The sequence below is a fragment of the Bombus affinis genome, chromosome 6 (genome assembly GCF_024516045.1).
Source record: "Bombus affinis isolate iyBomAffi1 chromosome 6, iyBomAffi1.2, whole genome shotgun sequence".
NCBI classification, from domain to species: domain Eukaryota; kingdom Metazoa; phylum Arthropoda; class Insecta; order Hymenoptera; family Apidae; genus Bombus; species Bombus affinis.
In genome coordinates, this window is record NC_066349.1 from 10,579,167 (window position 1) to 10,606,834 (window position 27,668).

At 33.2% G+C, this 27,668-nt stretch overlaps 4 protein-coding genes and 1 long non-coding RNA gene across 8 annotated transcripts; 3 read left to right on the forward strand and 2 right to left on the reverse strand.

Moving 5' to 3' along the window:
- Positions 1-305: 305 nt before the first annotated feature.
- On the forward strand, positions 306-7,472 carry LOC126918080 (ATP-binding cassette sub-family C member 4-like). Of its 2 annotated transcripts, none has more exons than XM_050725694.1 (16): positions 306-470; positions 549-659; positions 989-1,376; positions 1,735-1,866; positions 1,946-2,137; positions 2,316-2,624; positions 2,712-3,242; positions 3,513-3,818; positions 3,911-4,117; positions 4,178-4,676; positions 4,802-5,032; positions 5,269-5,505; positions 5,584-5,846; positions 5,953-6,392; positions 6,475-6,604; positions 6,941-7,472. In XM_050725694.1, exons 1-16 carry the CDS (start codon positions 397-399, stop codon positions 7,127-7,129), a joined length of 4,239 nt encoding a protein of 1,412 aa, XP_050581651.1. In that variant the 5' UTR covers positions 306-396; the 3' UTR covers positions 7,130-7,472. The 2 variants fall into 2 exon arrangements, with proteins under 2 accessions (XP_050581651.1, XP_050581652.1); XM_050725695.1 differs by having other exon boundaries at positions 5,638-5,846.
- On the reverse strand, positions 7,207-16,085 carry LOC126918088 (uncharacterized). Of its 3 annotated transcripts, XR_007711212.1 has the most exons (6): positions 14,686-14,880; positions 12,754-14,310; positions 12,111-12,645; positions 11,121-11,814; positions 10,795-11,024; positions 7,207-10,659 (listed from the first exon to the last, which is right to left on the reverse strand). XR_007711212.1 is itself a non-coding variant. In XM_050725709.1 (5 exons), the coding sequence occupies exons 1-5, from the start codon at positions 15,801-15,803 to the stop codon at positions 10,922-10,924; spliced, it is 2,898 nt and encodes a 965-aa protein (XP_050581666.1). In that variant the 5' UTR covers positions 15,804-16,085; the 3' UTR covers positions 7,207-10,921. The 3 variants fall into 3 exon arrangements, 2 of the variants coding, with proteins under 2 accessions (XP_050581666.1, XP_050581665.1); XM_050725709.1 differs by lacking the exon at positions 14,686-14,880 and adding an exon at positions 15,795-16,085 and having other exon boundaries at positions 7,207-11,024; XM_050725708.1 differs by having other exon boundaries at positions 7,207-11,024.
- On the forward strand, positions 14,820-17,005 carry LOC126918124 (uncharacterized). Its single transcript, XR_007711230.1, has 2 exons — positions 14,820-14,950; positions 16,081-17,005. It is a non-coding gene; the product is annotated as an uncharacterized LOC126918124 (long non-coding RNA).
- Positions 17,006-17,531: 526 nt separating this feature from the next.
- LOC126918083 (splicing factor 3B subunit 3) lies at positions 17,532-25,336 on the reverse strand. The gene is made up of 13 exons (XM_050725699.1): positions 25,199-25,336; positions 24,277-24,758; positions 23,899-24,071; positions 23,332-23,828; positions 23,096-23,261; positions 22,628-22,796; positions 21,549-21,700; positions 21,149-21,304; positions 20,593-20,884; positions 19,853-20,519; positions 19,648-19,764; positions 19,087-19,465; positions 17,532-18,999 (listed from the first exon to the last, which is right to left on the reverse strand). The coding sequence occupies exons 2-13, from the start codon at positions 24,671-24,673 to the stop codon at positions 18,511-18,513; spliced, it is 3,654 nt and encodes a 1,217-aa protein (XP_050581656.1). The 5' UTR covers positions 24,674-24,758; positions 25,199-25,336; the 3' UTR covers positions 17,532-18,510.
- Positions 25,337-25,686: 350 nt separating this feature from the next.
- LOC126918102 (uncharacterized) lies at positions 25,687-27,605 on the forward strand. The gene is made up of 2 exons (XM_050725737.1): positions 25,687-26,165; positions 26,232-27,605. Exons 1-2 carry the CDS (start codon positions 25,951-25,953, stop codon positions 27,460-27,462), a joined length of 1,446 nt encoding a protein of 481 aa, XP_050581694.1. The 5' UTR covers positions 25,687-25,950; the 3' UTR covers positions 27,463-27,605.
- The last annotated feature ends 63 nt before the right edge of the window (positions 27,606-27,668 follow it).

Here is a 27,668-nt window from a genome sequence, read left to right on the forward strand (position 1 = left end):
CCTAACACACTCACGCACAATAAAGTTCAAACTTGTACTAAATACAAACAATCAAGGTAAGTCATACAATAGATCGTGGGGTAGACCGCGCGAATTTTTAAATCCTTCGAATATTATATATGTATTATGTTACAAATATAAAAATGTTTTAATATTTATATTTTAGACAAAAATCTGTTACAGAGTGTATTGTACGTTACGCAATTTGTTTTAATCGAAATTTAAAGTAACTTTGTATGTAGAGACAATGAATATACGTTTACGATTGTTCAAGGTAACTTTTATTTTTTAAATTCATTATTCCAAATTTATCAGCTGTTATAAGTACTGCAGTAAATACCGCGTGGACGTTAGTTGGTTGAAAAATTACGCGGTGGACATTAAAGCAACAGAAAAATGGAAGTAAAATTCATGTACACTAAACGAAATCCGCAAGAAACTGCAAATCCAATCAGTCGATTACTTTTTGGGTATAATTTTTATAATATTATTTTATACGTTTTAAAAATAATTGTATATTATTTACGATGCTTGTTATAATACTATAGATGGATGAAAGACGTATTCATGAGTGGTACTAAAAGGGATCTCACGTTATCAGATTTATATCAGCCCTTAAAATCAGATGCATCCAAAACAGTCACGGATGGATTACAAGAGTGAGCAACGCAATAAATTCTTTAAAGTCGCAATTAGCAATTTAGAATGTATTGTCACTATGAGTTTCAAATTTCAAAGTTCCACGTTGTTTGTTATTTATCATTTATTCAGTAACTATATCTAGCCTTGCTCTTTCGAGTTTGGACGGACTTTTGAATTTACACATTCTACGTTTGTAGAACGTTTACCAGTTTTATTGGAAAATTTGAACATTCAGAATAATATGAGCAAGTGATAATGATTAAGATATTTTTAATTTTATCTAAATTCCATTTTTACAATAAAAATAAAAAGAAAGTTATTTATTTTCTCCATTTGTTATATGTAGATTCTGGAACCAGGAACTTCAAAAATGGGAACAAAAGCAAAAAGAAACGCATCATTACAAGCAATTAAGCAAAGACAACGACTCCCCTCGTTTAGAAAGAGCTTTGATTCGTACATTTTGGAAAGAATATATCTGCATTGGCCTGCTATTCTCGCTTCAATTCGCAATTCTAATTGTAGTGAGCCCAATTATAGTGTCGTGGATTATCACCTACTTCAGAATCAGCGATGACATCAAACCCATCACAAAAAATGAAGTTTTAGCTTATGTTGGTTATCTAATAACGTGCCTAATAATTTCAGTGTTTATTTTGCATCATTGTACTCTACTATCACGAAAGACAGGCATGAAGATGAGGATCGCTTGTTGCTCGTTAATTTATAGAAAAGTAAGAATTAAAATTTTCGTGATTTTATTAATTTATTAATTTTAAAAGTTTGCATAATTATAGTTTGAAAAGGTATAATAGAGTAAAAGTAATTATTCAAATAATAAAATATTTGTTAGAAAATATCATAGGAGTTTTTTAAGTATGAATGATGCATCGATAATTAACATTTTATCGTCAATATATCCTTCAAAGTATATTGATAACGTAGTTAACATAAATTAACGGGTTCGCTTACGCTGATTATAAATACTATTATTGTAGCTGCTATCGCCGTCATACAGTCTTCACTAAATTAAAGATATCCTTGAGTTTGTTCGCCTGATATGTATATTTGTAGTATATCTTCCTGTTATAGATACTAAGGCTTAGTGAAAACTCCTTGTCTCAAATCAGTTCTGGTCAGGTGGTAAATCTTCTCAGCAACGACGTCAGTCGCTTCGACGAATTAACTTATTATTTAAACTTTCTCTGGATAACACCCATTCAAGTAATTTTAATTACAAGAAAGATATTTCTTCAAATTTTTATATTTATTTTTAAATTATCTTCCTGTAATTAATTTTTAGCTTACCGTCGTGACCGTGGTAATGTGGCACAAAATAGGAATTCCAAGTATAATTGGTGTCGGAGCTCTTTTACTAATGACTGTTCCGACTCATTTTATATTCCTTACAATGACCCGACGATTTAGGAAAGTTGCCGCTTTCTTCATGGATAAAAGAATGCAGCATATGAATGAACTTATAAGTGGTATTCAGGTAACCAAAGAATAAATGTAGAAAGTTTAGATATTTGAAGAATTTTTCAATTAAATATTATATAAATTATTCAAATTAAAAATGTTTGATTGCTGTACTTTTGTGTCACTCTATAGAATCGTATAATTTACGTATGTCTATATTAAAACACGTCATAAAAAATTCGATATCTGTCCAGGTAATCAAAATGTACGCCTGGGAAAAGCCATTTGAGAAGATCGTTACAGCTGCACGTTCCACTGAAATCAAGAAAATAGGAAATACTTCATACGTTCGTGCAGTATATCTGGCCCTTATGGTTTTTACAAATCGTATAATTCTGTTTCTAACTCTCCTATCGTACGTTCTATTGGGATACAATCTACGGCCAGAAATAACGTTCATGTTGTCTAGCTACTTCGAGGTCCTTCAGCTCACAACCACGCTATTCTTTCCTCAAGCTCTTCTAATGGCTGGAGAAACATTGGTGTCCACTAAAAGATTAGAAGTTGTTCAAAATATAATTATCATAATGATATTATTTTAACACAATCACTTATCTTTTACTAAAAACAGATTATCCCTCTTTTTCTAGCAATTTTTATTATTAGAAGAACGATCAAATGAAGGGAGGACGCTCGGCCAAATTCATCCAAGCGGAGTCTTAAAGTTTAAGAGAAGAAAGGCAAAGGAAGAAAATGTAGAATCTATTAGAATGATGAATGGAAACCAAAATTCGAATTTAAACAATGTTGATGAACAAGTACAAGTTTCGATAATATTGGAACGAGTATCGGCGAACTGGGTGCCCAAGCAGCTGCCACCCACTTTGTGTAACATCTCTATGAAGATTGAAAATGGGGAATTATGTGCTTTGGTGGGCCCAGTAGGCTCAGGAAAATCTTCGATTTTACAGCTTCTATTAAAGGAACTTCCTTTGGGAGCTGGAAGGGTAAAACTATATGGTAAACCATTTCAGGATGTTGAATACGATAAAGAAGGGTACGCGTCAAATATTCCGAATTTGAGGATTTCTTACGCCAGTCAGGAAGCTTGGCTTTTCTCTGGAACTGTTAGGGACAATATTCTCTTTGGACAACCTTATGACAAGGACAGATACATGGCTGTAAGTTCTACTGATATACTTTTTGTATTGAAAGTTGTAATAGATTCATTAAAAAGCTAATAATAGAGCTTATTCCAGAAGACAGAAATAGATTATTTAGTTTACAAGATCATTTAAAATGGACTATTGAAAAGCTACATATTTATTTTTCAAGTCTACCTAAGAATTCCTCAAAAAATTTTATTTTAATATTTTTTAGATTTTCTAATTGTATTAAATGTAATTAAGTGATGTTCCGAGTTAATTTTATGAAGAATCGATACGTTTTAGGTGACGAGAGCTTGTGCTCTGACGAAAGATTTTCAGCAACTCCCTTATGGTGACATGAGCAATGTAGGAGAAAGCGGGTCCTCTTTATCCGGGGGACAAAAGGCGCGAATAAATCTGGCACGAGCCGTTTACAGAAAAGCGGATATCTATTTATTAGACGATCCTTTGAGCGCAGTAGATTCACGCGTGGCTAAACATCTCTTCCACAGGTGTATCAAAAACTACCTTCATGGAACGACCAGAATTTTGGTCACCCATCAATTGCAATTTATCAAACAGGCTGACACCATTGCAGTATTGGATCGTGTAAATATTTTTATTAAACAAAAATAACTTTAATATAATTTATTCATAAAGAATAGTTTTAAAATTGTGAATCATCTTCCGTATTTTTCAAGGGTTGCATAAGCATGCATGGAACGTATGCAGAATTATCGAAATTTAACGAAGACTTTGTAAATATGATGAATCGCATTAAAACATCAACGGAAGCTAGAAAAGAGAGCGAAATTGTAGAAGCTTCTGAAAATTCCTTTGCGGAGAAGAGACCCAGTAGAAGTGGTATCCGTAGATTGTCTTCCGTAGTATCCACTAACAGTAGCGTGGTAATTACAACATATATTTTGTAACGTTAAGAGATTAGTATCTGATATAATCATTTTTAGATTTCCTACGACTATGAAGACAAAATATCAGCGCCAGATAATGATGAAGCTATAGCAACAGGTCGTGTCTCCAACAAAGTTTACAAGAAATACTTTCAATATGGTGGCTCCATTTATGCACTACTCACTTTATTATTTACCATAATTATATCCCAAGTAGCAACTAGTGGAAACGATTATTGGGTCTCCTATTGGACGAACCTTGAAATCATAAGAAATTCCTTAAATGGAAGCCAACCGTTTAAACCTCAATATTCGGGTTACTTAATGAATAACACGATATTGTCGCATGTGTTCACTTTGGACAAATATGGTCTTTTAACTACATCTAACGCCATATATGTTTATACCTTTTGCATTATAGCCTGCATTGCGACAATATTCGCTAGGAATATATCCTTCATGAAGATTTGCATGAACGCTAGCAAAAATCTTCACGACATGATGTTCTCTAATATACTGCAAGCGACGATGACCTTTTTCCATCGTAACGCTTCTGGTAGATATCGCTTTAAAATTTTCTATATCGTAGAATTTATTAGTGAATTATCATATATATTTTAAAAGTGTTTATTTATGTGAAAAAGTCAATGTAAATTAAATGATGTGAATTTGTTTCTACAGGAAGGATTTTAAATAGATTTTCCAAGGATATGGGTTCCATGGATGAAATATTGCCGAGGGTGATGTTAGAGACCATCCAAGTATTTCTTGTGATAATCGGCATTAATTTCATGGTAGTAGCCATGAATTATTGGATGCTCATTCCACTAACGGTATTTCTTATTCTATTTTATTTTACAAGGAATACGTATCTAAGAACCGCTCAAAGTATCAAGCGTCTTGAGGGTATAGGCAAGTATTTCATAATTAGATTGCGAATATTTATGCATTTTTATCAAGGTGTAAAAACCCAAATTAATTATTATAATATTTAATGGATAAAAGAGGCTTTTGTTTAGAAAAGTCTATTTATAATTAAGTCTGTTATATTATTTATATTAGTTTATTTATAATTAATTGTTATAATTATAATTAATTAATAAGAAAAATTCATTATAAAGAGCTACATAATTCTAATAAATCTGCAGCAAAGAGTCCAATATTCTCCCATGTAAATGCTACATTAAGTGGATTGACCACTATCAGAAGTAGTGGTTCGAATATCGTGGAGTTATTGCAAAAACAATTCGACGATTTACAAGATGTGCATACAGGTGCATGGTGCATGACCATAAGCATCCCCGAAACTTTTGGATTGTATCTAGATTTTGTCGCGATAATGTTCGTTGCGTGTGTCTGCTTGTCTTTTATCCTAATGGATACAGGTAATATAAAAGAAAAGAAATTAGAATTTTATTTTTGTAAATTTTCACTTAAAATGTGTTTGATATTTCTGACCATAGAGAACGTCCTTGGTGGTAACGTCGGTTTAGCTATATCGCAGTCGTTAATTATAGTTGGCACTTTGCAACACGGGATGAGACAAAGTGGCGAAATGATAGCTCACATAACATCTGTAGAGAGGATCTTACAATATATTAACTTGCCTAAGGAAGATCCATGGACCAGCGACAATCCACCACCAGCAGATTGGCCAAAACATGGACAATTGGCTCTGAAGAATGTTAGCATGAAATATGACCGAGATGAAACTGCTGTATTAAAGGTGATGAAACAAGAACAAATATTATGCAAGAATTATTAGACGATTATTATTTTAATGGAATTATGAAATTCTAATTATTTATCTGTAACTTCTTCTATTTTCATAGAACTTAAATTTGACGATAGAAGCGGGATGGAAAGTTGGTGTCGTAGGTAGAACTGGCGCAGGAAAATCGTCTTTAATATCAGCGCTTTTCCGGCTATTTGCCGAAGGATTGCAAGGAGAGATTAAAATTGATGGGAGAGATAGTAGTACATTAGGTTTGCATGAGTTACGTTCGCGAATATCGATTATTCCTCAACACCCATTTTTGTTCTCCGAATCATTGCGTTACAATCTGGACCCATCCCATATTTATAATGACGTGCTACTATGGGATAGTCTTCGACAGGTCGAATTGAACAATCTTGTACTGGATCAAAAGATAATGAATGGCGGAAGTAATTTGAGTATTGGACAGAGACAATTGATATGCTTGGCTAGAGCAGTTTTAAGAAACAACCGAATATTGGTCTTGGATGAGGCTACAGCTAATATCGATACGCAGTAATTTTAATATTCTGTATAACTTTCACGTTCACTAGAAATTTTCATTTCTTATATATTTAACTATAATTTTTTTTTTAAGCACGGATGAACTAATTCAAAAAACCATAAGAACGAGATTTTCTGACTGTACTGTCATTACAATTGCTCATCGTCTGCACACTATTATTGATAGTGACAGAATTATAGTAATGGACAACGGTTACATAGCGGTACGATTCATTTTAAGATTAACTGGAAATATGAACACGTATAGGTGTCATCGAGATCGTATCATTGACATTCCATTTTACTTGAGAATAATAGAGATTCATTGAGATCCGATAATTTACATTCTAGAGCAAAAAAATCTCTAAATTTGTAACTATAAATGCTGGATTGTAACATAAATTTGTTTTGGTTTTACACATATGTGTTCATACTTGAGTTCAATAATTTAAATTGGTTGAGAGAAATAAGAACAGGGCTTTGTATTAAAACTTAACATACATATATATCTACATCTCTATGGATGAACATTGTAATATATGTTATATCTATTAAAACAGGAGTTCGGTTGCCCTCATGAATTATTGCGAGACAGGCCCGAAGGAATTTTCTCGAAAATGGTAAACAACACAGGAGTAACTATGGCACAATCTCTTCGGGAGCAAGCACACCTGGCTTATTTAAGGAACACTAGAGAAATAAGTCTGGAAGACGATACGACAAATATAATCGCGCAGAGCTCTCTTTGAAAAGTCTCAAAATTTAAAAATCTGGTGATGTAAGAAATACATATAGTGCAATGATTAGGGTAGATAATTAAGGACTATTTGAAATTTCTCGTATTTATTTAAAATTGAAAGTATCGATACAAACATGTGCTCAAGGAAAATCAATAATTCTTTCTTCTCTTCGCACTTATATTCCTCGCCTCTGCGTTTCACCATAATCACTTCGTCGTTAGAGTAACAGTTTATGAACTGTAATTGCATCATCGACATAATGACATAGAGTTTCAAGAAAATGAATTGGAGAAACATGATTATGTAAATTCGAATTAATAAAGATTAAAATACATTTCTGCAAAGAATAGAACTTTTATCGTTTTACAATCCCCTTACTGTATCTCTTCCTGATTCTATTTTTTTCTTGAGGCAGTGATAGAACTGAACGTAGAAGATTGTACATGTTCTCCCCTCGAAGGATTTATAAATAAATTAATAAAAAGAATAGAAGAGAATATTTTTAGAATATGTTAACTCGTATGGTTTGGCAGCTAGTTCTACGATTAAAGTGTAGTGGAATAATCGGTAATGTCATTCCTTACTCTTAGATGAGATTATGCGCGACCTCGTATCATTCTTATGTTGTAAAAGGCAATATGTTCTGTACTCTATTCTTTAAGAGTAAATCCCTTAATAATAGATCAATTTTTGTTTGTTCTACAAATTTTAAACGAACGAGTACACGATCTGGGTATAAGTCTTAAATATATATATAATATATATGTGTATATATATATATATATAATATTTGGATTTTTTTTCCTCTTAAGTAAATTCGTTACTAAAGTAGAGCCTAGTATAAGTATACTCTTTTTTCTCTTTTACTCTTCATAAAATGTATTTCTCTCAAAATTCTAAGTCGTGTATTTGGATTAGAATAGTTTAAAGGAGACGACACGCGGTATCGAATTCCCCCGTAAAAGTTTTTTCGTTTCTAATACTCGCTACTTATATTGAGCTACATGGTCTGCGTAAATTAATATCACTCGGATATCTGATTACATAAAAACAACACAGCCTATACAAGACGAAACTACGTCAAATTATTTATATGGAATGATAAAACGATGAACACACATCCATTAAAATAATAATACATAGTGGTTCTAGTTAAGCTATAAAATTCTGAATAATTAATTTTCTGATGATTGAAGAACAAAATACTAAAAATCTAAAACCTCTTATCTTCTTTTGTTTTTTTTTTTTTTATATACATGTCATTATGCTCTTTCTACAGAAAACAAATGAACAAAATTATTGTATAACGCGATGTATAATACCATATATAGATATCACAATTAGAAATATTTTAAGCAGACCATGGTATGTACATTCAGTTCTCATATATTATTACATACATGGAAGTGCATCTTTTTTCATATCGAATCCATTTCACAATTCCGAAATTCGTTGCGAATTTTCGAAAATGTTGTCATTAATCTTTTCTTTAAATGTATAGGAAGAATGGTTTATAATCACGATTATTGTAAAACATTTTGTAAGAATTTTAGAAAAAAGAAAAAAGATAAATTTTGTAAGGAATTCACGTATAGTGTGATACAGATCCCAGGTATTAGATATTCCACTTCTAATTTGTATGTACGTCCTCTAAAGGCTAGATACATAATACATTAACTGTTAACTTTCGAATAGCACTTATCATTACATCTTTTGCTTTTTTCTTTTTTCCCTTTTTTTTTATTTAATCGCCGCATCTCGCAATTTTACTTTCAGTCCTTATAGCGATGCTTAATTTATATTCTCTTACTTGATATACTCATGTACCATAATCTATTATCATAGTTACTTTGAATTAAAAACTATGTTTGATTTATTCCTCTGAATCGTAATTCGTGCATCTAAGATTAAATTTTTCGCTTTAAAATATTCAATTGATTAAATCGTTTGTGTACGAATCATCTAATTATAAATAACCGGATAGGCGAATATCTCCTTCTCTTTTATTCAAATAATACGTATTAGTTGTTCAGTTGTAACAGCAATTATATTTTAATAACAACATTTTAACATTATCGAGTGCTTTATAATCGTAAATTATATCAGTATCTTCCAACACTTTGTGTCACAGCTATGTTTAACTTTATTTTGTAAGTGCATCTATAAACTGTAGTACTAAATATTGTATAACAGCGATTTTTATGAATGATCCTTCTTTTTTTTATCATTTTTAGAATATTTTCAGAAATATCCTCTAATTCCTTCTATTTTTCTATAATTTATTTAGTTCGATTGGTTTTCATCTGGTTAATAAGAATATAGTTTACTAACTTGTATATATTGTTGCAAACTAGTTAGTTAATTTTTAAAGGAACGTAAATTGTAAATGAATAAATAAATAAATATGCAATGAGAGATACAATGTCTAAGATATTGTGCACGATCATAAATGAATTCTATTTATCGAAATTGCAAATTAAAATGGAAAATTAATTAATTAATATAAAGAAATGAAGAAAACACTGTTATATAATATTGTACCATAAACTTCAACTAATTTTTTTTCGTTTCCTTCTTTTTTCTCACAATCTCTTGTGCGCTGGAACTTGACCTACAATTGTTCCCTTATAAATATAGTACTTTTGTAGTATATTTTCTATTTAGCAAATGAAAAATAATAGATATCAATATCATCAATGTCGACAATTTTTGTTTACCAAATTCAATAAGCTTTCGAGTTAAATAACTATTTTTACTTTTTACAATTCTCTTTTTTTATTTCCAATGTAACTTATTTAAAATATATAATTAAATATCTGAGCAAAAGTCATAAAAATATGTTTAAAAATCTCAGGAGAAATATAGATACTGAACACGTTAAAATTAACTTTTTGGCATCGTCGATAGATGTAACTATGATTATGTAATCAATGTTGATCTTCCCATTTTTATTTAAATTTAACTTTGTTTCCCCTACATTAAAATATAAAAAAGTTATCCTCTTCTGCGTTTGAAATACTTCGTCTATTTTTTTTTCTTTTCTATTGCTGCTAAAAATGTTACATCAGCTAATCGAAATTAAAATATCTTTTTGTTTTTGGCAGTTACAATATCCTTTGAGCAATATGTGTGATATTTTTTAAATTATAGATTTATTCCTGTATATTATATTAATTGCATTTACTATCTCTCTGGTTTATAAAACATCGTGTCAATGAATGAAGTTACAGTGTCATAACGTAACTTAGCCGTACACTTTTGGTATACAATTTTACATTATACCTTCAGAAGTATTCTAGTTTTTATAAAGCAGTTTCTGTAACGATGCGTATTACCATTCACTTCTCACTATCATACACTCATTATGCATGAATGAGAACACTGATACTGCTATCACTCTAACTGTCCGTACAACAAAGTGATAAACTACGTTATTCAAACTTGAAATAGTTTTCCAAAGAAACAGAAAGCATTGCTTTTGCGTCCCATCCCTATTGCACTGTTTAATCGTAATAACACGTTACAGTTATATGTAGTATCTAAAAAAATAGGAACATATAAACGAACAAATATTTATAACAATTACAACTAAGCAACAGCTGCAAGTTTAAAATATATAATGAATTAAACGTAACAAAAAAAATAGATAAATGCCATTTTAGAAAGAAAGATACTTCGACATTTGGTTTACGATGCCTGGGGATAGTGTTAAGTTAGTGGACGGTAAAGCACAGAGAAATATTGCTAAACGGTTGTTTCCCGGTCTACATGGATATATTCCACGAAACCGGGTTGCTGTTGTCAGGATGCTGCTCCCAGTAGCGTCTCCTCTGTCGGCGCTCGCCTCGGTCTATTGCTTTTTTTTGTACCCTTATAGTGAAGTCTTTTCGTACGCGCTTTTGACCTGGAATAAAAATAAAAAATTAATAACTATATAGACTCTCTCCTTTCTCTCTCTCTCTCTCTCTCTCCCTCACTCACTCATGATTTGTGATAATACCTGCTAATCAGTACCACAAAGAAGCACGCAAAGGCAGCGATAATTCCAGCGACACCGGCTAATACCAGCCACATTTCCGAAGGTAATAATCCAAGTAATTTCGCCCCGTTACCACAATTCGCCTCATCGTGCCCGGACGGACAATGAGCTCTCCCATCACACCAAAGACTCGCGGCAATACAAGCGCTTAATTCGGGACACTTATGGGGACAGTCTCCATTAGCCAATGTCTCATTCTCTATTCCTCTTTCGGGTAAACGTAGCTGTCTACGTAATGCAGCTCTGCTCTTCGAAATTTCTAACCACGAAGCTGCAGCCTGACCAGATTCTCTTGCAACAAAGTCCAGCAAAAGCGCAGGAGGTCGTGGCGGACCTGGCCATTTACCCTCGCCGGTGCCTCCTAGCCACTCTTCGGAGAAGACGTGAACGGTGAACTCTCTTGCACCTGGTTCAGCGGGACACACTACTTTTAGAAGTTTCGGCGGCCAACCGGAGTAAAGGAGGATTCTGTTGGTGGTTGGACATTTGCTTTGTTCGTTCATTTCTGATATCGGCGATGGTTCTAGGGGAAGGAACCAGCCCCAAGTTAAAACGAAAAGGGACCTGTTTTCGCGTGCCTCCACTAACCATGGAAGTCCTTCACAATAAATATCTGGTCTCGATAATGGTGGAGCCACGAATCGTAATTCACCGCCTGCAAAAAAGAGAAATTGTTAATATACTTGAAGAATCTGTGACTATGATGATAAACCAGTACAAAACTGTATAAGGTTTTAAAATTATAACTTTTCATTTTCTGAAACAAATTGTGTAATTGAAATTGTGTTTACTAAATGTCTTCGTAATGAATTTACAATAATAAAAATAGAATTCAAATTAATTCAAATTAACGATAAAATAAAATCTTGAAATTACTTATAGACATAAATATAATATACAATTTTGTACATGTTTTCTGTACATTGATAAATTATGTAGTGAAATAACAACCTTCTCCGCGTACTCTTTGCTTTCTGGGACACTCGGGTGCACGAACAAGTTCGAAGCTAGCATAAAAAAAGAGAGTTTCAAAGTCTTCGTGCGGAGCTTGTTGTTCGATTAAAAACGTAATCTCCAAAGCTCTGCTCGAAGAGATGTGCGTCAATGGAAGATGCGACGTGTTATCACATAAACAAGCTCTCGGAAGCTTTACGTCCCGCCAGGGCGCTTCGTATAAAACTAAACGAGCTTCTCTGGAACCCACTTCTTGAACACAACGTGGTCGGCCAGTATGAGGATCTGGCTCGCTCGTGCAAATGGTAGACTCGCCTAGACTGACGTTGTGCAACGTCAATCGCACTCTCTCGTCCGCACCAGCCTCTATACGATATCTACAGTCTAATTTTGGGGATCCGCCTCTTCCAAAAAGACGAACATCACGAGGTGATGTTACCTCGCCGCTTCGAACTTTGCGCCATACTCTGCTGCAAACTCCATCTCCCCAGGGTTCGCCAACTTGTGTTGTCGAAATAAATTCGTACTGTGCCTGTGCGAATAAATAATATAATGCACAAAATGATAGAATATGTCCTAATAATTTCTCGATAAAGATAACATCGAATTGGGGTCAATAACGATGATATTATTAGCTTACATTAAAGTTAACCGTATGAAGTGCAGTACCCAACAACGTTTCCATACGTAACGTTAAAGATGGTGCGACTGTGATGTAACTTTCATCCTCTGTACACGGCCTCGTGCTTCTAGTAACATTCCTCAGAGCCGCGTGTGCACACAGCTTAGGTGTGTCGTCACAAAGCGTGGCCATTGGAAGTCCAGTGGACGGTGTACCATCCCAAAATATCAGCTTTATCGCGCAAGGTACATCCGACTGAGAACTGGCGTTGTTCTCGACGCTACCCGTTAAGTCCCGTTGCGAGTACGAGGAAAAGTAGATCCACACTCTGTCTCCAGCGGATCCTTTGATATTCCAAGTACAGCTGGAATTTGGTGGCAGTGCGTGAAGCGGCGCTCTCAGTATGCCGCTCCTTTTGTTAGTACCATTTACAAAAAAATGGCAACCTTGAGGGCCCTTCGCATAGTCGAGGCCATCAGAGTCGACATAAACTACTTGAATCTCGAGTTCGAGCCTCAAAGCAGAGGCACCAAGGGGGATGGCTATAGGGGAACTTCGGAACTCCACTTGCATAGTTGGACCTCTGGCAGTGATCCTGGGTAAAGGTCCTCCGCAATAAATCAATAAAATCGAATCTTCTGGTCTGACCCCGTCTCGAAAGATAAGATGATCTTTCTCCGGGCGGCAATCTTGCCATACGCTTAAAGTACTATTGGCTGTGGTAATCCCGACTGGACCAGTCGGCGTAGATTTCACCGAGATCATAGCATGCTTACAGGTGGGCACCTCCTTCTGTCTTATAGTTATCGAGCAGCTGGCATTTCTCGGATATTCCCCGGGATAGTTGGGACTCTGTAGTCTACATTGCTTCAAGTGACATTCGTAAAAGTTTCTAGAACAGTAAGTACCCGGCACGGGGGAGCCCCTTTCGATCGGAAGCTCAGGCTTTCCTAGTCTAGCCACGGCTTCGTTGCGCGCCACAAATCTATACCTTAAACGAAATTCAAAAGGTACGCTGGAAGGTGCGTGAAACAATCGTATAGACGCCGTGACTGTACTCGTCTCGCTGTAGTAAGAAGCTTTCCCTTCTCCAACTCCACACCACGAGCCACCCGTAAAGTGTCTACCTAATTCTGCTAATTGTAACGATCCTTCGGGACAGCTGGTAACGAAGCTATCAGTGTTTGGGTCTACTCTGCCCACGCTGAACGCATCCCACAAAAGTTGTACAAGTTCACCGTACCCCTGGCCAGCAGCGGTGAACGTTAAATGACAAAGGAATGGCAGACGTTCCTCGCTAGGTCTCGGAAGATCCAATTTGTATGTACGTCCTTCGCGTCCGTGATACGTACGATTACAGGGTGTACACATCGCTGGCTCGTCACTATTATCTCCGCAATCATCTCGTCCATTACAGTACGCGTCAATCGGTACACAATGCCCATCCCGGCAAGTTAACTCGGCCAGACCGCAATCGCCAGCTGCCACACGGTCTGTCCAACCGAATAAAAGTATGAACAGAACTAGAACAGTTACACGAAATCGTTTGTAACCACCTCCAGCATCAGCTATCTCCTGTGAACAAGCGTTCATAAAGTTTTTCGTTGTAGATAGAGTAAGATTATTTAGAAAATTCGTAGTGAATGTTCAAAAAGATTTAACAATTATAATTAATAATTAGACTTCCTCCTATCTATGATTTTATGAGTATTTTCTTTAAAAATTCGTGTTCAAAAATTATTAATATGTGAAATAGTGATGTAGTGATGAAATAATTTTTTGTTAATATCCTAATAGCATAGTTCGATAAATTCAATAAAGCATAGGTATTCGTTTTACGGAAGTGCTTCGCAAATTTTATAATACGTTCAACCTACTTTTCGACATATTAACAATCAATTCTATCACTATAGAGCACTGTCACGTAAAAGGGGGGAAAGAACCATTTACCGAAGTAGGTGAACAAGTTAAATCAAATACTTGGATCGCACTGTATAAAGGCCAAAAGTGTACCAGCAAACAATGCATTTCAATCCAGGAGATGGCACTTAATTACCTCTCTTATCTTTTATATATTTACACAAATACTTTATACAGATAAAGATACTTCAAGCGTGAAATTTTTCATCTTGATAGACTTCTCTTTATGATCGCTGTTTGTGATTTTAAACAGTCTTGTCAAACACTTGCTATGGATAGCTCTATATACGTGAAGGTAATGAAAAGCATACACATACATACACATTCTCCGTTGCTTGCATTAAACGGCGAATTTTATCACGAATGACATCTTTGAAACGAATCGGAACGAAATCTCTCTCGAGATAAAATCTAGCTTTTGATGTGCTTTTCGCTTTCTTACTTATATGTATGCATTCTTGCGTGAAATCGTTTTTTATTTTTCACGATATAACTCAAGATATATTACCGGTCTTTTTGACACCAAACACATGTAGATCTATATTAACATATTTGTGGCTGGAAATTTTAAAATTCAATAATTTTTGTAGTTAATTTCAAATATCATGAATTAATAATAATAGTTAGACTGCAGATGTTTATGCATTCTAAAATAATTTAAAAATTTAAAGATATATAGAATACACTTAATATGCAAAAATATAAAAGATATCCAAAATAAAGAGGTTATTGCAGTATTTAATGGGTGAAACAAATCTCCATTTCCTGAGTTACATTCATAAAAATATGAAATTGCATAAACATCCGCGTCTAATTGATTATCATAAAAAATTCCCCTTTTCTTGAAATCAACTAAGGTGAAAAAACCAAATAATACACCAGTGGCCATTAACATGTTTAGTACATGAGTAGTGATAAATATAACTATCAGAAAAAGTAAAAGGTTAACAATACAAAAATTACGTATATGATAATATATTACGTGTATGAGATGTAAGGATATAATAATCTTCATGGAAAAAACAATGACAATGTTTATAGAGATCCAGAATGAGTGTGTCAACTATAAAAAAACGATGCACGCAAAGGTTCTTGTTCAAAAAACACTTTTTGATTTATTAACGTGTGAATCCATTTACCATAATCATCTGTCAGTGAAACGAACATCACAACAGCAAGCCTGAATCGATGACACCGAATCAAAGTTCTACGCTCGAGGTATCATATGCCTGGAAAGTGGTTCAAGCACGTCGAAACTGTGACTCTTGACAATAATGACAGCCGACATAATTATAATAACGGATCACATTGTTAATTAACATCACCCCCGAATTAATTTATGCTCACTGAATATGTTATATAAAATAAAAAATTCAGTCACCAACACGAGAGATTCACTCTTTCGTTTTCTCTTCTTTTTTTTAGAATGTACTACACACTTAGCAACAATGACAAAGATATCGTAAGTCACAACAGAGAATAAGAGCTCGAAAGAGGGTAACGTTTATACGAGGCAGAAAGTCCAGTGACCGAATGCAACTCTACACTGTTAAAAGGTTGATGCGCAACTGCACACTGCACAGTAAAGAGAAAAGCCCGGAGGGCAGCTTCGCTGCAGGGCATACCGGGGTAAGGGTGATGGAACGAAACGGGGCTGAGCTCAGGGGCCTGGCACCTCAATGCATCGATCGCCGTTTGGTCCTTTTCTCTCCGTTTCAACGCCCTAAACCACGCTACGTATCGCACTGACGTAGCTAACGATCACAATACCCGGCTGCACTAGATCTCTCGTAGTCATTAACCACGCTTTTCTTTAAATCACCCAAAATGAAAATGAAATTTCAGTAAATATTAAAATATGAATAGCGTTTATATATATATATATATATATATATATATAAATTATATTACTTTTCGTGTACACTACGTTTCTTATTTGAAACGATATCCTCAGGGATACAAACATGTAAAATAATTGAGACAACAGCTTCTCTGGGCTTTCTTATACAACAATTTACCAGTATATACTAATAATACTAATAATAACAATAATACTAGTTACTTGATGAATAACAACATATAGACTTTTTATGATTTTACAATTTTCAAATAAAATAATTTGTAATTTATAAAATTTCATTAATTTTGTTACCAAATTTGATGATGTTATTAATATTGGTATCTTGTGACTCATAAAATTGAACAAGAGGGCCCTAGCCACGGTTCGGAATCAAATCTGGTCAGCTACCAAGGGAGTCTTATCCATTACTAAAGATTTAGATATAATGTGTTACCTAATACTCTCTGAGATATTAAGGCTTTAAAGTCAATAAAATAGAATGAAAATGCAGTTAGTGTATTTAGTAAATGAGTTACAAATTGAATTTACTTATCTAAACGCGAATTCCTATTATACGAACAAAAGATCATACATAGTAGAGATGTCCTTTGAAGAAAAGGACTATTTGAGATAAAAAATGATAAATATCAATACTTCGTCTTCTTTGTTTATTGATCCGATATGATACATTAAAATAATCATAATCCTTTGTCCTGCATATTTGCCTTTTTTTAAATGGGGCATCTAAACTTCATACCCCGTAACCTACTTGTAGTTGTCTGAAGGTTAAACGGGGGTAATAACGTTGCGTTATACCCTCAATACGCTTCGGCACGCGGATTAACTTCGCGCTTCAAAGCTCACGGAGAAAAATGCGAGCTACAACCCTGAGCGCTATTGACGACGAATTGTAGGTCGAAAGGGATGCACACAGACAGAAGAAGCAATAGTGGAGCAGAGAAATGAGCTCGCGGAATGCTCGCAAAAAGGGGAATAATAATGCAGTGAAAACCTATACATGATTGAAACACTCGACTTTCGTTCTATTTTTTGTGGAGAAATTTATTCAATACAACGTTGTCTCTTTTCTAGTTTATAAGTATATGCATTGTACAATGAACATATTTTTTAAAAAGATAAAAGATTGAAATATTTTTCTTCCTGTTTTTAAATAGAACATTACACTTTAATTTCGAGAAGCATACATCATATAATTCTTTTATTTGTCGAATTAATCATTATTCAAATATCTGTTTTGAGCATTATCTATTTTTAGTTGAAGAATTGTTGAGACAGTATGTTCAGTCTTATATGCATACTGTATTTATAATGCTGAAATAGGTCGACGAAGTGTTTTCTATTTTTTCTTCACTAGATATCAGAGCTCAGTTTTTTCATCATTAGAGCTCTTTTTTCTCGCCAAGCTGTAACAAGTATGAACTAAAAAAGTTATATTATGTTTCATCAATAATGCTAATTAATAACGTAAAAAATACTTAGGAGTAATATTTTTTTGAAACCATAAAATATTATTGACGAAAATCACATACACACTCGATGCATATACACATCTAATCATAAAAATCGATTGGATATACAATAATTTTACCTCAATAAAAAAACTAGTTTTCGTTACAGTGTTTTCTTAAGCAGGATGAAACGATAAACAAATAAAGTAAAAATTTACACAAAGTAATTTAGAGACCTATTTGTTTACCAGAAATAAACTTCCTTTCTTTCAATTTAAACAATTTCCGTTTACGATCTTCTACCATCACATTCAATGTGATTATATGATACATAAAACATTATTCATACTTATTACATAATACGCGTTGACGTCTTTATACATTTTCCTTTTAGTCTGCTTATTAAAAACAATATGTACGTAATGTTTTCTTTTTTACAAATAATTTAATCAGTACGTATTCATTCATTATTATGAAAAATATGCTGAGTTCATAAAAACGGAATGCAAGTTCGTAATAATTCGATAATAAATTATATTCCAAAGCTTAGAAAGCATATCGCGTACGAATATCCTCAAGTTTTTTTGACACTTCGGAAGCTGTTCGTTCGAGATCGCCAGATATACTTTTCTGTTTTGTCGGTTCAATAGAATTGAATTGTTCGCAAAGATCTCCGTCTATTACATTCTTTACAGGATAATAATACGATCTAAATGATAAATGATCTCTTCCACAAAGTGGTGGATGCTCCGAGCGCATATGCATTTCCAAATGTTGGAAAAAATCATGGTCCTCGTGACTCGTAAAGGGGACGAGGACGCCAACTGTTCCACTTAATGTCGTATACACCAAACTTTCAGAACCACCGGGAATAAGAGTTGCCTTTTGCAAAGACATAACAGTTTCACCAACATGAAAGCAAGCAACTGTGTCTGCCTTCTGACTGGCTCCATTTAATAAACCCCTATCCCATAAGGCTTTGTTTCCAGTTGGATCTTCGTCCACATCGTCGTTAATTCCACTTGCTAAGCGTATCTGTTAAAAAATATGAAAAATTTACATACTTATCCGAACAATTTTATTAGTACCTAATTAATTACTGAAATATACAGTGTTACTTACAACAGCAATATTTCCAAATTTGTCGGCAGTGGCAACGGTATCATAATCTAGAACGCACGTTGTCGTTATCCATCTCGGGTGCGTATCATCGGCGAAGACTATAAGCTGATTTTCTTGGCGTTTATATCTAACAGCATATACGGATTCCTGAACATCACTTACATAAATTCTTTGCCCAATTGCATTGATAGAAACAACAGCATTAGGAATATGTTTGTTTTCACATTTTCTCAACAATTTCTTCTTGCCCATATCATACAAACGCAACATTCTACCAACACCAACTAATACCCTTCCTTGGTATGGACATATGGCCAAAGGTACTTCATCCAAAGTGGTTTTATGCACCAATTCGAGATTGGTACATTCGCTATTCACTCTACAAAAGAATATTTACTTTTATACTCGTTCTTTTTTTAACTACATACTTCATATGGAATTTAAATTTCAGTACTGCAGGAATTTCATCAAATTACATTACAGTAATTGTGTGTATTTTTCATCACAAAAATTGTTTAATACATATTTTATCTTATTAAACGTATTAGAGCAAGTACTTACCTGTATGTATATAAAAAGCCACCGCTGCTAACTCTTGGATTCAATTGGAACTCTTTCGCGATACCAACTATGAGAAACAGCTGATCTCCCTGATTAGAAAATTTCACAAGGCTCAAACTAAAACATAAATTCATTAAAAAACATGTAGTAATTTTCCTTATTCCTAAATGTTTGTTTAAGATATTGATATTTTTTATATTCTTACCATAAAGCAGCTAAATTTTGTTCGAGTCGATGTACTTCAAACGTTTGCCCTGTTGTGGGAGCTATTATCCTTATTAACGACGCCCATAAACCAGGTCCAGCTCTTGGTGCACCAAACACGGCTTCGTTGGGTTCCTCGGATAAGAAAGCTTCAGCCAATTCTCTCGCTACCACAGCCTCTTCTGCTCCTGCAGCTTCTTGCATTTCTTCTGCCATTTGTAACCTTCTCTGTTGTTTCGTTTCTTCAGTATATGCATTGTGTTCCGTTTCAATAATTATCAGATGTGCAGAGTCCGTGTGAATTGCGAATTTTCTCGGAGTATATTCCAAAGGAAAACTAATTTGGTTGAACACCGCACCTAACTTTTCAAGAGCAAGGATTCTAAGCGTATTCGTCGAAATGGCCACAATTCCTTCCGGACACTGTTCAGAACTGAAGCCTGATGCAAATTCTAAACTTTCGTATGACAGTGGCGTTAAATGAAAACGATTTTGATAATAATAACTCAACCATGATCTGCTACTCATTGCAAGCACAGCTTGATTTCCCTGCATTTTTATCCTAAATAGTTTAACAGGTCGAGAACCCAAATATCGAGTTCGCGTATCTGCGAGATCACCGGAAATGGGATCTAATACTGTTCTTAGCAAAACGCCATTTTGTAAACCTGCGAGTATATATTTAACTAATTATAATAAAGTAAAAAACAATTTTGCAGCTATAATATTGCTGTTGTTTACCTATATTTAAATAGAGACTGGATTGTTGAGGTGATAAATCTTCAGAATTATTTGCATCTTTCGCACCCATTTCAACGATACACAAACTTTCCGCGGCCGCCGGTAAAGCTTGCATACTCCTGGGTGCTAAACAATCAGAAGGGTCCAGGGAAATAATCCTTACTGTATTATCTTGAAGACCGACAGCCAAGAACCATGACCTTTGTTCACCAACTGCTACGTTACCGAGCGCCATACACATTACTTCCGATGGCATCTTTTTTCGTTCTGTATATTCATTCAATTGCCCCGTCTAGGAAGTACAAAATGACGAAAATTATTAAATATAAATGGAATTTGGATTGAGAAGAATTCGTGATACACTGGATTTCAAAGTTGTCCACTTTTCATCTAGTTTAAATAATTAATATTTCACTAAATAAGATGAAGAAAGTGACATATTTTACGCATCTTTTACATCTCTGAAGATAATTAGTACCATAGAGAGAACAAATGATGCGATTAAAAGATAATGATACAATTTTAGTAGATATAAACGGGAAGCTAGTATACATACGGGGTCCATTTCGAAGTATACCAATTCTCCTCCCGTGAGTGCAATTACAACCTGACGTTGATTCACTGCACATTTCACTATAGTTTTTTTACCAGGAGCTTTCCATTCGTTCACACGTTTGTCTGCTCGAATATGACGTATCCCATCAGGATATACCTAAGCAAAATATGACAAAGTTATCGTAAAATACGAAAAATAGTAATTAGAGAAACAAATGTTTTAGTAATGGTAATTATGTCGAGTTCCATTTACCAGACATGTTTAGAACAATTATCTAAGCACTCAACGATGCGAAAACTCTGTATAATATAGCACTATTTATTGCGACCGACTCGTGGTCGACCAGGAGTCGGAGATACCATAGTGCATTAAAAACAAATTGCATAATTAAACAACGTACTTGTACTAGGGCATCTTCTCCCAAAGCAGAGCAACTCAGTGTTGGCGTAGTACCAAGAAATCCAGAATCAGTCACTTCTTCTACAGTTTCTCCAATACTAAGTACAAGAGTAGCATTGACGAAGGACACTATGATGTAAGCATCATACTCCTCTGTAATCAAAATTACAAAGCTCACTCTGAGTATCTCAGAAAAATAAAGGTGTAAGAACGAAATTCGATAAAATAATAGAAATCGTTTCCTCGTAGACGGTCGAACACGCTGTTTTTTTTTTTTTTTTCATCCTACACGCAAAGAGTAGACGGTTTTTTGGATGCAAATTCAATTTCTTTAATCTCCGGCAATTTTCACAGTCCTTACCTTTCTGTCACTTTCTGTGTTCTGTAGTTCAACCAATAGCATGCCAGTAGCCTGAAAGAGAGAACTGGTGTTTGATAAGAGTGTATCAAGCCACCAGATTCATTAGTATCATTTACAAAATCAACTTTTTTGTTCTCTTTTGCATTTTGTTTTTGTATTGAAAAATTGTAGAGTTAAACTAGAATAAGTAATAAAATAATTTCTCTTCTTTGGGAAGTAAATGGTTTAATGGGATTTATACAAATAATTATTACTTTCTTATTTTTTTTAGTCATTCAAAAGAAATTTTTTTACATATAATAAAAATAATTACGAACGAAGTCTTATTCTAAATATCTCCACAATTTTTTAACATCATTTATTTTTTTAATTATTACGAATATCTCTTAATTATAAAAAATATCCAGAAAATTAATATTCTTATATATTTAAAGATATTCGTTTCTCACTTAAGTAATATTCCAACTTATTGTAATTGAATTTAAATAAAAACTATTGCAAGAAATTGCTATATACCATAGTAGAATGATCAAACTAATTAATGTGTAAATAATATAATCACAATTGATAAAAAGGTGTGTATCATCGATGCAGAAAACAAAACGAAGCTGGTAAGATTTATTCTGCACTGTCGCTTAAGCATATAGTGGAGAAGGAAAGAAAAAAAAAAGAGAGAAGGACATGCAAACAACTACTGTCAAAGATATTTTTAAACTAACCATCGACTCTTCTTTTAACAGTCCACACAGCATTTGGATTACCAGGCAGTTCACTGACAGCCATTTCGGATACTTCCAAACCGTGCCGTAATACCCGTAACGTTGATCGTGGTCCTCTACCACAAGTTATATATAATTCAGGAGTATCCTCGTTTGCTAAATCAGCTACCTATATAGAACAACAAATCATCTTATGAATGAGAATTTATCGAAAAGATATACAGTAAATTCCAGATAAGCAATAACCAAGTATCCTGGAATTACTGTACTTACATCTTTTTACATTTGTAATTCTTAGGTTCAACTTCAATTTGCAAAGACAAATTGAAGGCGACTAAGAATATTTTACTATTGCACCTCTCTACAGAAAAAGAACACATCAAGTATAACTTTTCTACTTTAAAGGTGCATTAAATTTTAGTTTCAAGTTTAATTTCAAGTATATTAATAGTACTGATAAAAAATTACCTGACATGCCATTATCGGCGATAAGCTATCCATTTCATCGACCAGTACTAAATTTCTAAGTGGTCTTGGTGCAAAAAAGAACGTATCACCTTCTTCAAGAGGCATGGCAGAGCTAAACTCTGGTTCGTCGTCATCATCTCCTAAATGTGCAATTTGGTAAAGGTAACTAAAAAAAATTGTTTAAAATGTAATTCAATTAAAAAATATAATTTTTTAAATATATGCAATACACTTACTGGTTACCAAACTCTGAGGCTACAAATAAGAAACCAGTTTTCAAAACGCACATGCTTGCTGCAACAGGTACAGTGTCAAAGTATTTTAATTTAATTTCAGTCACCATATCTTCGTCTGTCTCGAGTGTAATTTTAAAAATATCTCCTTGCTCAGTTTGAGCCAAAAAGAAGAACATGCTCTTTGTCTTGTGAGTAGCAGAGCATACAAATATCATGCCTCTTTCGGGATCATCTAAATCATTACGTCTTCTCGGAATCGGACAACGAATATCGTGCTGATCTCCTAAATTTTTGTATGTTAAATAATTCTCAGAGCAAATAAGAACACCACTCGGCCCGTCATTCCCTCCAGGAACAGACACGAGAAAATTTGCGTGTTCTTCTAAAGGTTCACTATATTTGCGTACAACATGATTTAAACCCAAATCAAGTTCATACAAAGTCAATGTTTGTTGCGTCTTTACCGCTGCATCTCCCGTAGGGTCATTATCAGCTTCCTGAGTAACATAAACAAAATTGTCAATATTATGGAATACTGTATATTTTTCGCATATGTTGGAGTATTACCTCATAATCAATTTCTAAACAAGCAAACATAGGATTTTCAAAACCCACATCTACTCCCACAGTATGATAAACTAATGTATTACTCTTATGTGCCTCCAAAGGTGAAGAAATTGTAAGACGAGCTTCTGGATCTCTATTTAAAATATAAACAAGCTTTTGTTTCTCAATTGCACCTAAAATAAATATATTTTCTTTTGAATTATGGATGAATTATATCACTAAGAACATTTTCATGATTAGAATGTACCATCATTAAGTGTGATTATAATCAAAGTTAATCAGTTGAAACACGGACATAACTAAATAATCAGTTGGTACAAAAAGATATCTAATTACATTTGCACAATTTATAGAATTATTTAACAATATATGCATTACCTATCATTACAGCTCTTCCTTTGGGATCTATAGCTAAATATTGTCCAGGTACAATGCGTCTACATCCACTTTTCCCAAATGTTTCCTGATGTACTTTCTCGAAAACATTTTTAGCAGGAATATATTCTAAAATTACAATGCGCCCAGAATCTGATCCAACAACAATATAGTCTTTTGTACCACCAGTTAATCTGAAGGCCATTAAAGATCTTATGATTCCAAAGACTTCTACAGTCAAAAGAGTATGAACTTTCCCTGTGTTTGGATCAGGTCTTAATAGTTCCAATGACTTTCCACGTGAAACCAAAATTTCTTGCATTTTACTACCAGAAAAATTACCATGCACTGCATGGGTGATACCCGTGGCTCGTTGAAGAGTCAGGTTGTACAAATACATCTTTGTGGCCTTTTCTTATTGTTCAATCAACCACTAGGTAGGAAAATGTGATACTTTTCATTGAAATAAAAAACCTACATCCATCCTGTAATGAATATTATAGATAAAATTAAACTGTTGCAAATTAATATTTTTTTATAAAAGAACGAAAAGCATGATCTAATACATTTAAAAATAGAAAACTATTATAACGTAAGAATACAAGAATAATTTCACGTAAGACAATAAAAAGGAGTAAAAAATGAAAGCGTCCGCTCAAGTTAACTTATAACGCGAACTTCGATCTTACTGAACACTAAGTATTTAGATACTTATCGAATAAATACAGATTTAATTAGATCAACAAAAATGTTAAAAAATATTAATAAAAGTTATCTGCTGCACGTGTAAAGTTAAAATTTAAGAATGGAAATAAAAAAGCTTCGTAGCATGTACGTAAATGAACTTTTAAACGTTAAATTAAATATAGAATAAAAAAATATAGTAATTCTTAAATATAGAATAACGTTACGAATATTATTTCACCTTGCAGCTGAAAATATTTTTCAACTTTAAATACGATGCTGGTAGATAATTCTCTTCTTCATAAATCAACAAGCGTACAAAGCAACCAAAGTCCCATTTCAGATTTACTCTGACTACACTCAATAACATAGGTAGAATGGAAACTAACATAATTCATAAAGAATTACAACGCTACCTATAGTTTTCGAATAGAATTAGAATTATTCCACTATATTGTTATATTTCAAGAACCATATTTATAATAATATCTTACAAACAATAAATGTGATTAATAAATATATCATTGAGAATATAATCTTTTAAATCTAGCTTCAATACATTTAATAACAAAAAAATTCAATATTTCCTTGTGAACTGCTCTTAAGACTTGAAAGTAAAATCGGGGAGAAAATTTCTTTTTTAGTAAACCATAAAAGATAAAAAACTAAACTAAACTAAACTAAAAAAGTTGTTGTTAATTTAATTTTAATTTATTAACATATATATATAACGAAGAATTAATAAAATAAAATGGTAAAAAGTATTGCTGTTCATCATAATTTTAAATCGTGCACATAGAAATGTTTAAAATATGCTTAAAACTTATAGTTAGCGCGGCTCACATATGTTGTTTCAGTTAATATTTAGACATAAAGTACTTACATGATATATAACTTATGTTAATATTGGTTATAACCAAAGTTATGTGTATGCAAGTATCATATCGATAATTTTTTTATATAATATAGTAAAAGAAATGAACGAGTTTAAAGATGAATAACATTAGAGCAATAACGTTTAAGCTGTTAAGAAGATATGCCACTAAACCTAAATCTGAAATTGCTGGAGTACGAGGAAAAGTACATCTAATGAAAATCGAAAATAATAGAGAATTTAAAGATAATCTTGAAGAATTTGATCAAAATGATGTGGAACAATACGAAATCGATTTTGCTGACATTATTGAGTCTTATGCAGATCATGATAGGTATATACAAATAAATATCAAGTTATATGTATATCAATTATATTTTCAATATATTGTAATTTTTAGGCAAGCTGAAAAGGATTGTAAACTACTGAAACATCGTATCATTAAAAGCAAATATTTTAAGGAGGCAGAACCAAATTTTCTTACATACGTTGAAAAAGATCAAATACAGAAGCTGCATGATGAAAATCCTGATGAATGGACACCTGAAAGACTCAGTGAAAGTTTTCCAGCTTTACCTGAAACCATAAAAAAGATCTTGAAATCAAGATGGCAACCAAAATCAGTAGAAAGGATTCTTGCATACGACAATAAAGTTATTAAGAATTGGAAACAATTCAAAACTGGGCAATTACCAGTGAATTCTAACTTAAAAGAGCATTTAATGAAATTTAAAGATAGAAAAATTAGTTTAACAGACAGGGAAACTTTAGCAGAAAAATATATACCAGCAAAGATAGAATTTCCAAAACCCAGAAGTTCATTTTTTCGTAGTATTATAGCAGATTCTATTGAGAAGAAACCAATTGCAGAAGATAAAGTATTAATTTCTTCACAAAATCCTCCAAACAAAGATGGAAAGATAACCAATGCAATGAAAGAGAAAGATTCTAGATTAGCCAAGAAAACAAGCAATAGTCTTATAGATACAGAAATGCATAATGAAAAAGCGATCATGAAAAATGAACTGATAATTTCCTCACATAACAATACAAATAGAGATAGAAAAAAATCTATAGTAAATGAGGAAGATTTAAGATTAGTCACAAAAGCAAGCAATGGCTCTGAAAGTAGCAAAATCCACAATGCAAATAAGCATGATATAAAACAGGAAACATTACTCTTTGAAGAATTCTTGAAACACAAATTACATAATTCAGATGCGACATCATATAAAGAAAGGACAACATTGTTGGATACTTATAAAAAGCATATAGAATCTAAGAATTCAGAAGATGTAAGTCTTAACATATTAAATAATACTACAAAAGATACTAATATTGAAGAAAAATGTGTTAGCACTCCAAAGAATTTATCTGATGAAAATATGCTGGATGTTAGAACAAATGCAACTGAATCCAAAGTAGCAACCAAAGCAGAAATCAAAAGTGCAAGCTTGGATACATATGTAAAGGAGCGAATCTCATATATGGATATGGATTTTGAATATGCAAAACGTATAAAAATTCCTCAAAGTGTTTACAAAAAAGGCAAGACATATAGGATCAAGGATTGTTATTATGATTATGATGGAGAATTTTTATATAGAATACCAGGATTAAGAGGAGGTTGATCACTATATTAATCATATAATAATTTGTTATATTTATAGTTTTATTATTGTAAATACCATTTATATATATATTACAATAGTATAAATATTTAAGATTATATAAATGTGTGAAAGTAATTGAATAAAAATATGTATACTTTTTATTTATAAGAAAACTTTTACTAATTATATATTTGATAATATGATACTTTTGAGTAAAATTATCA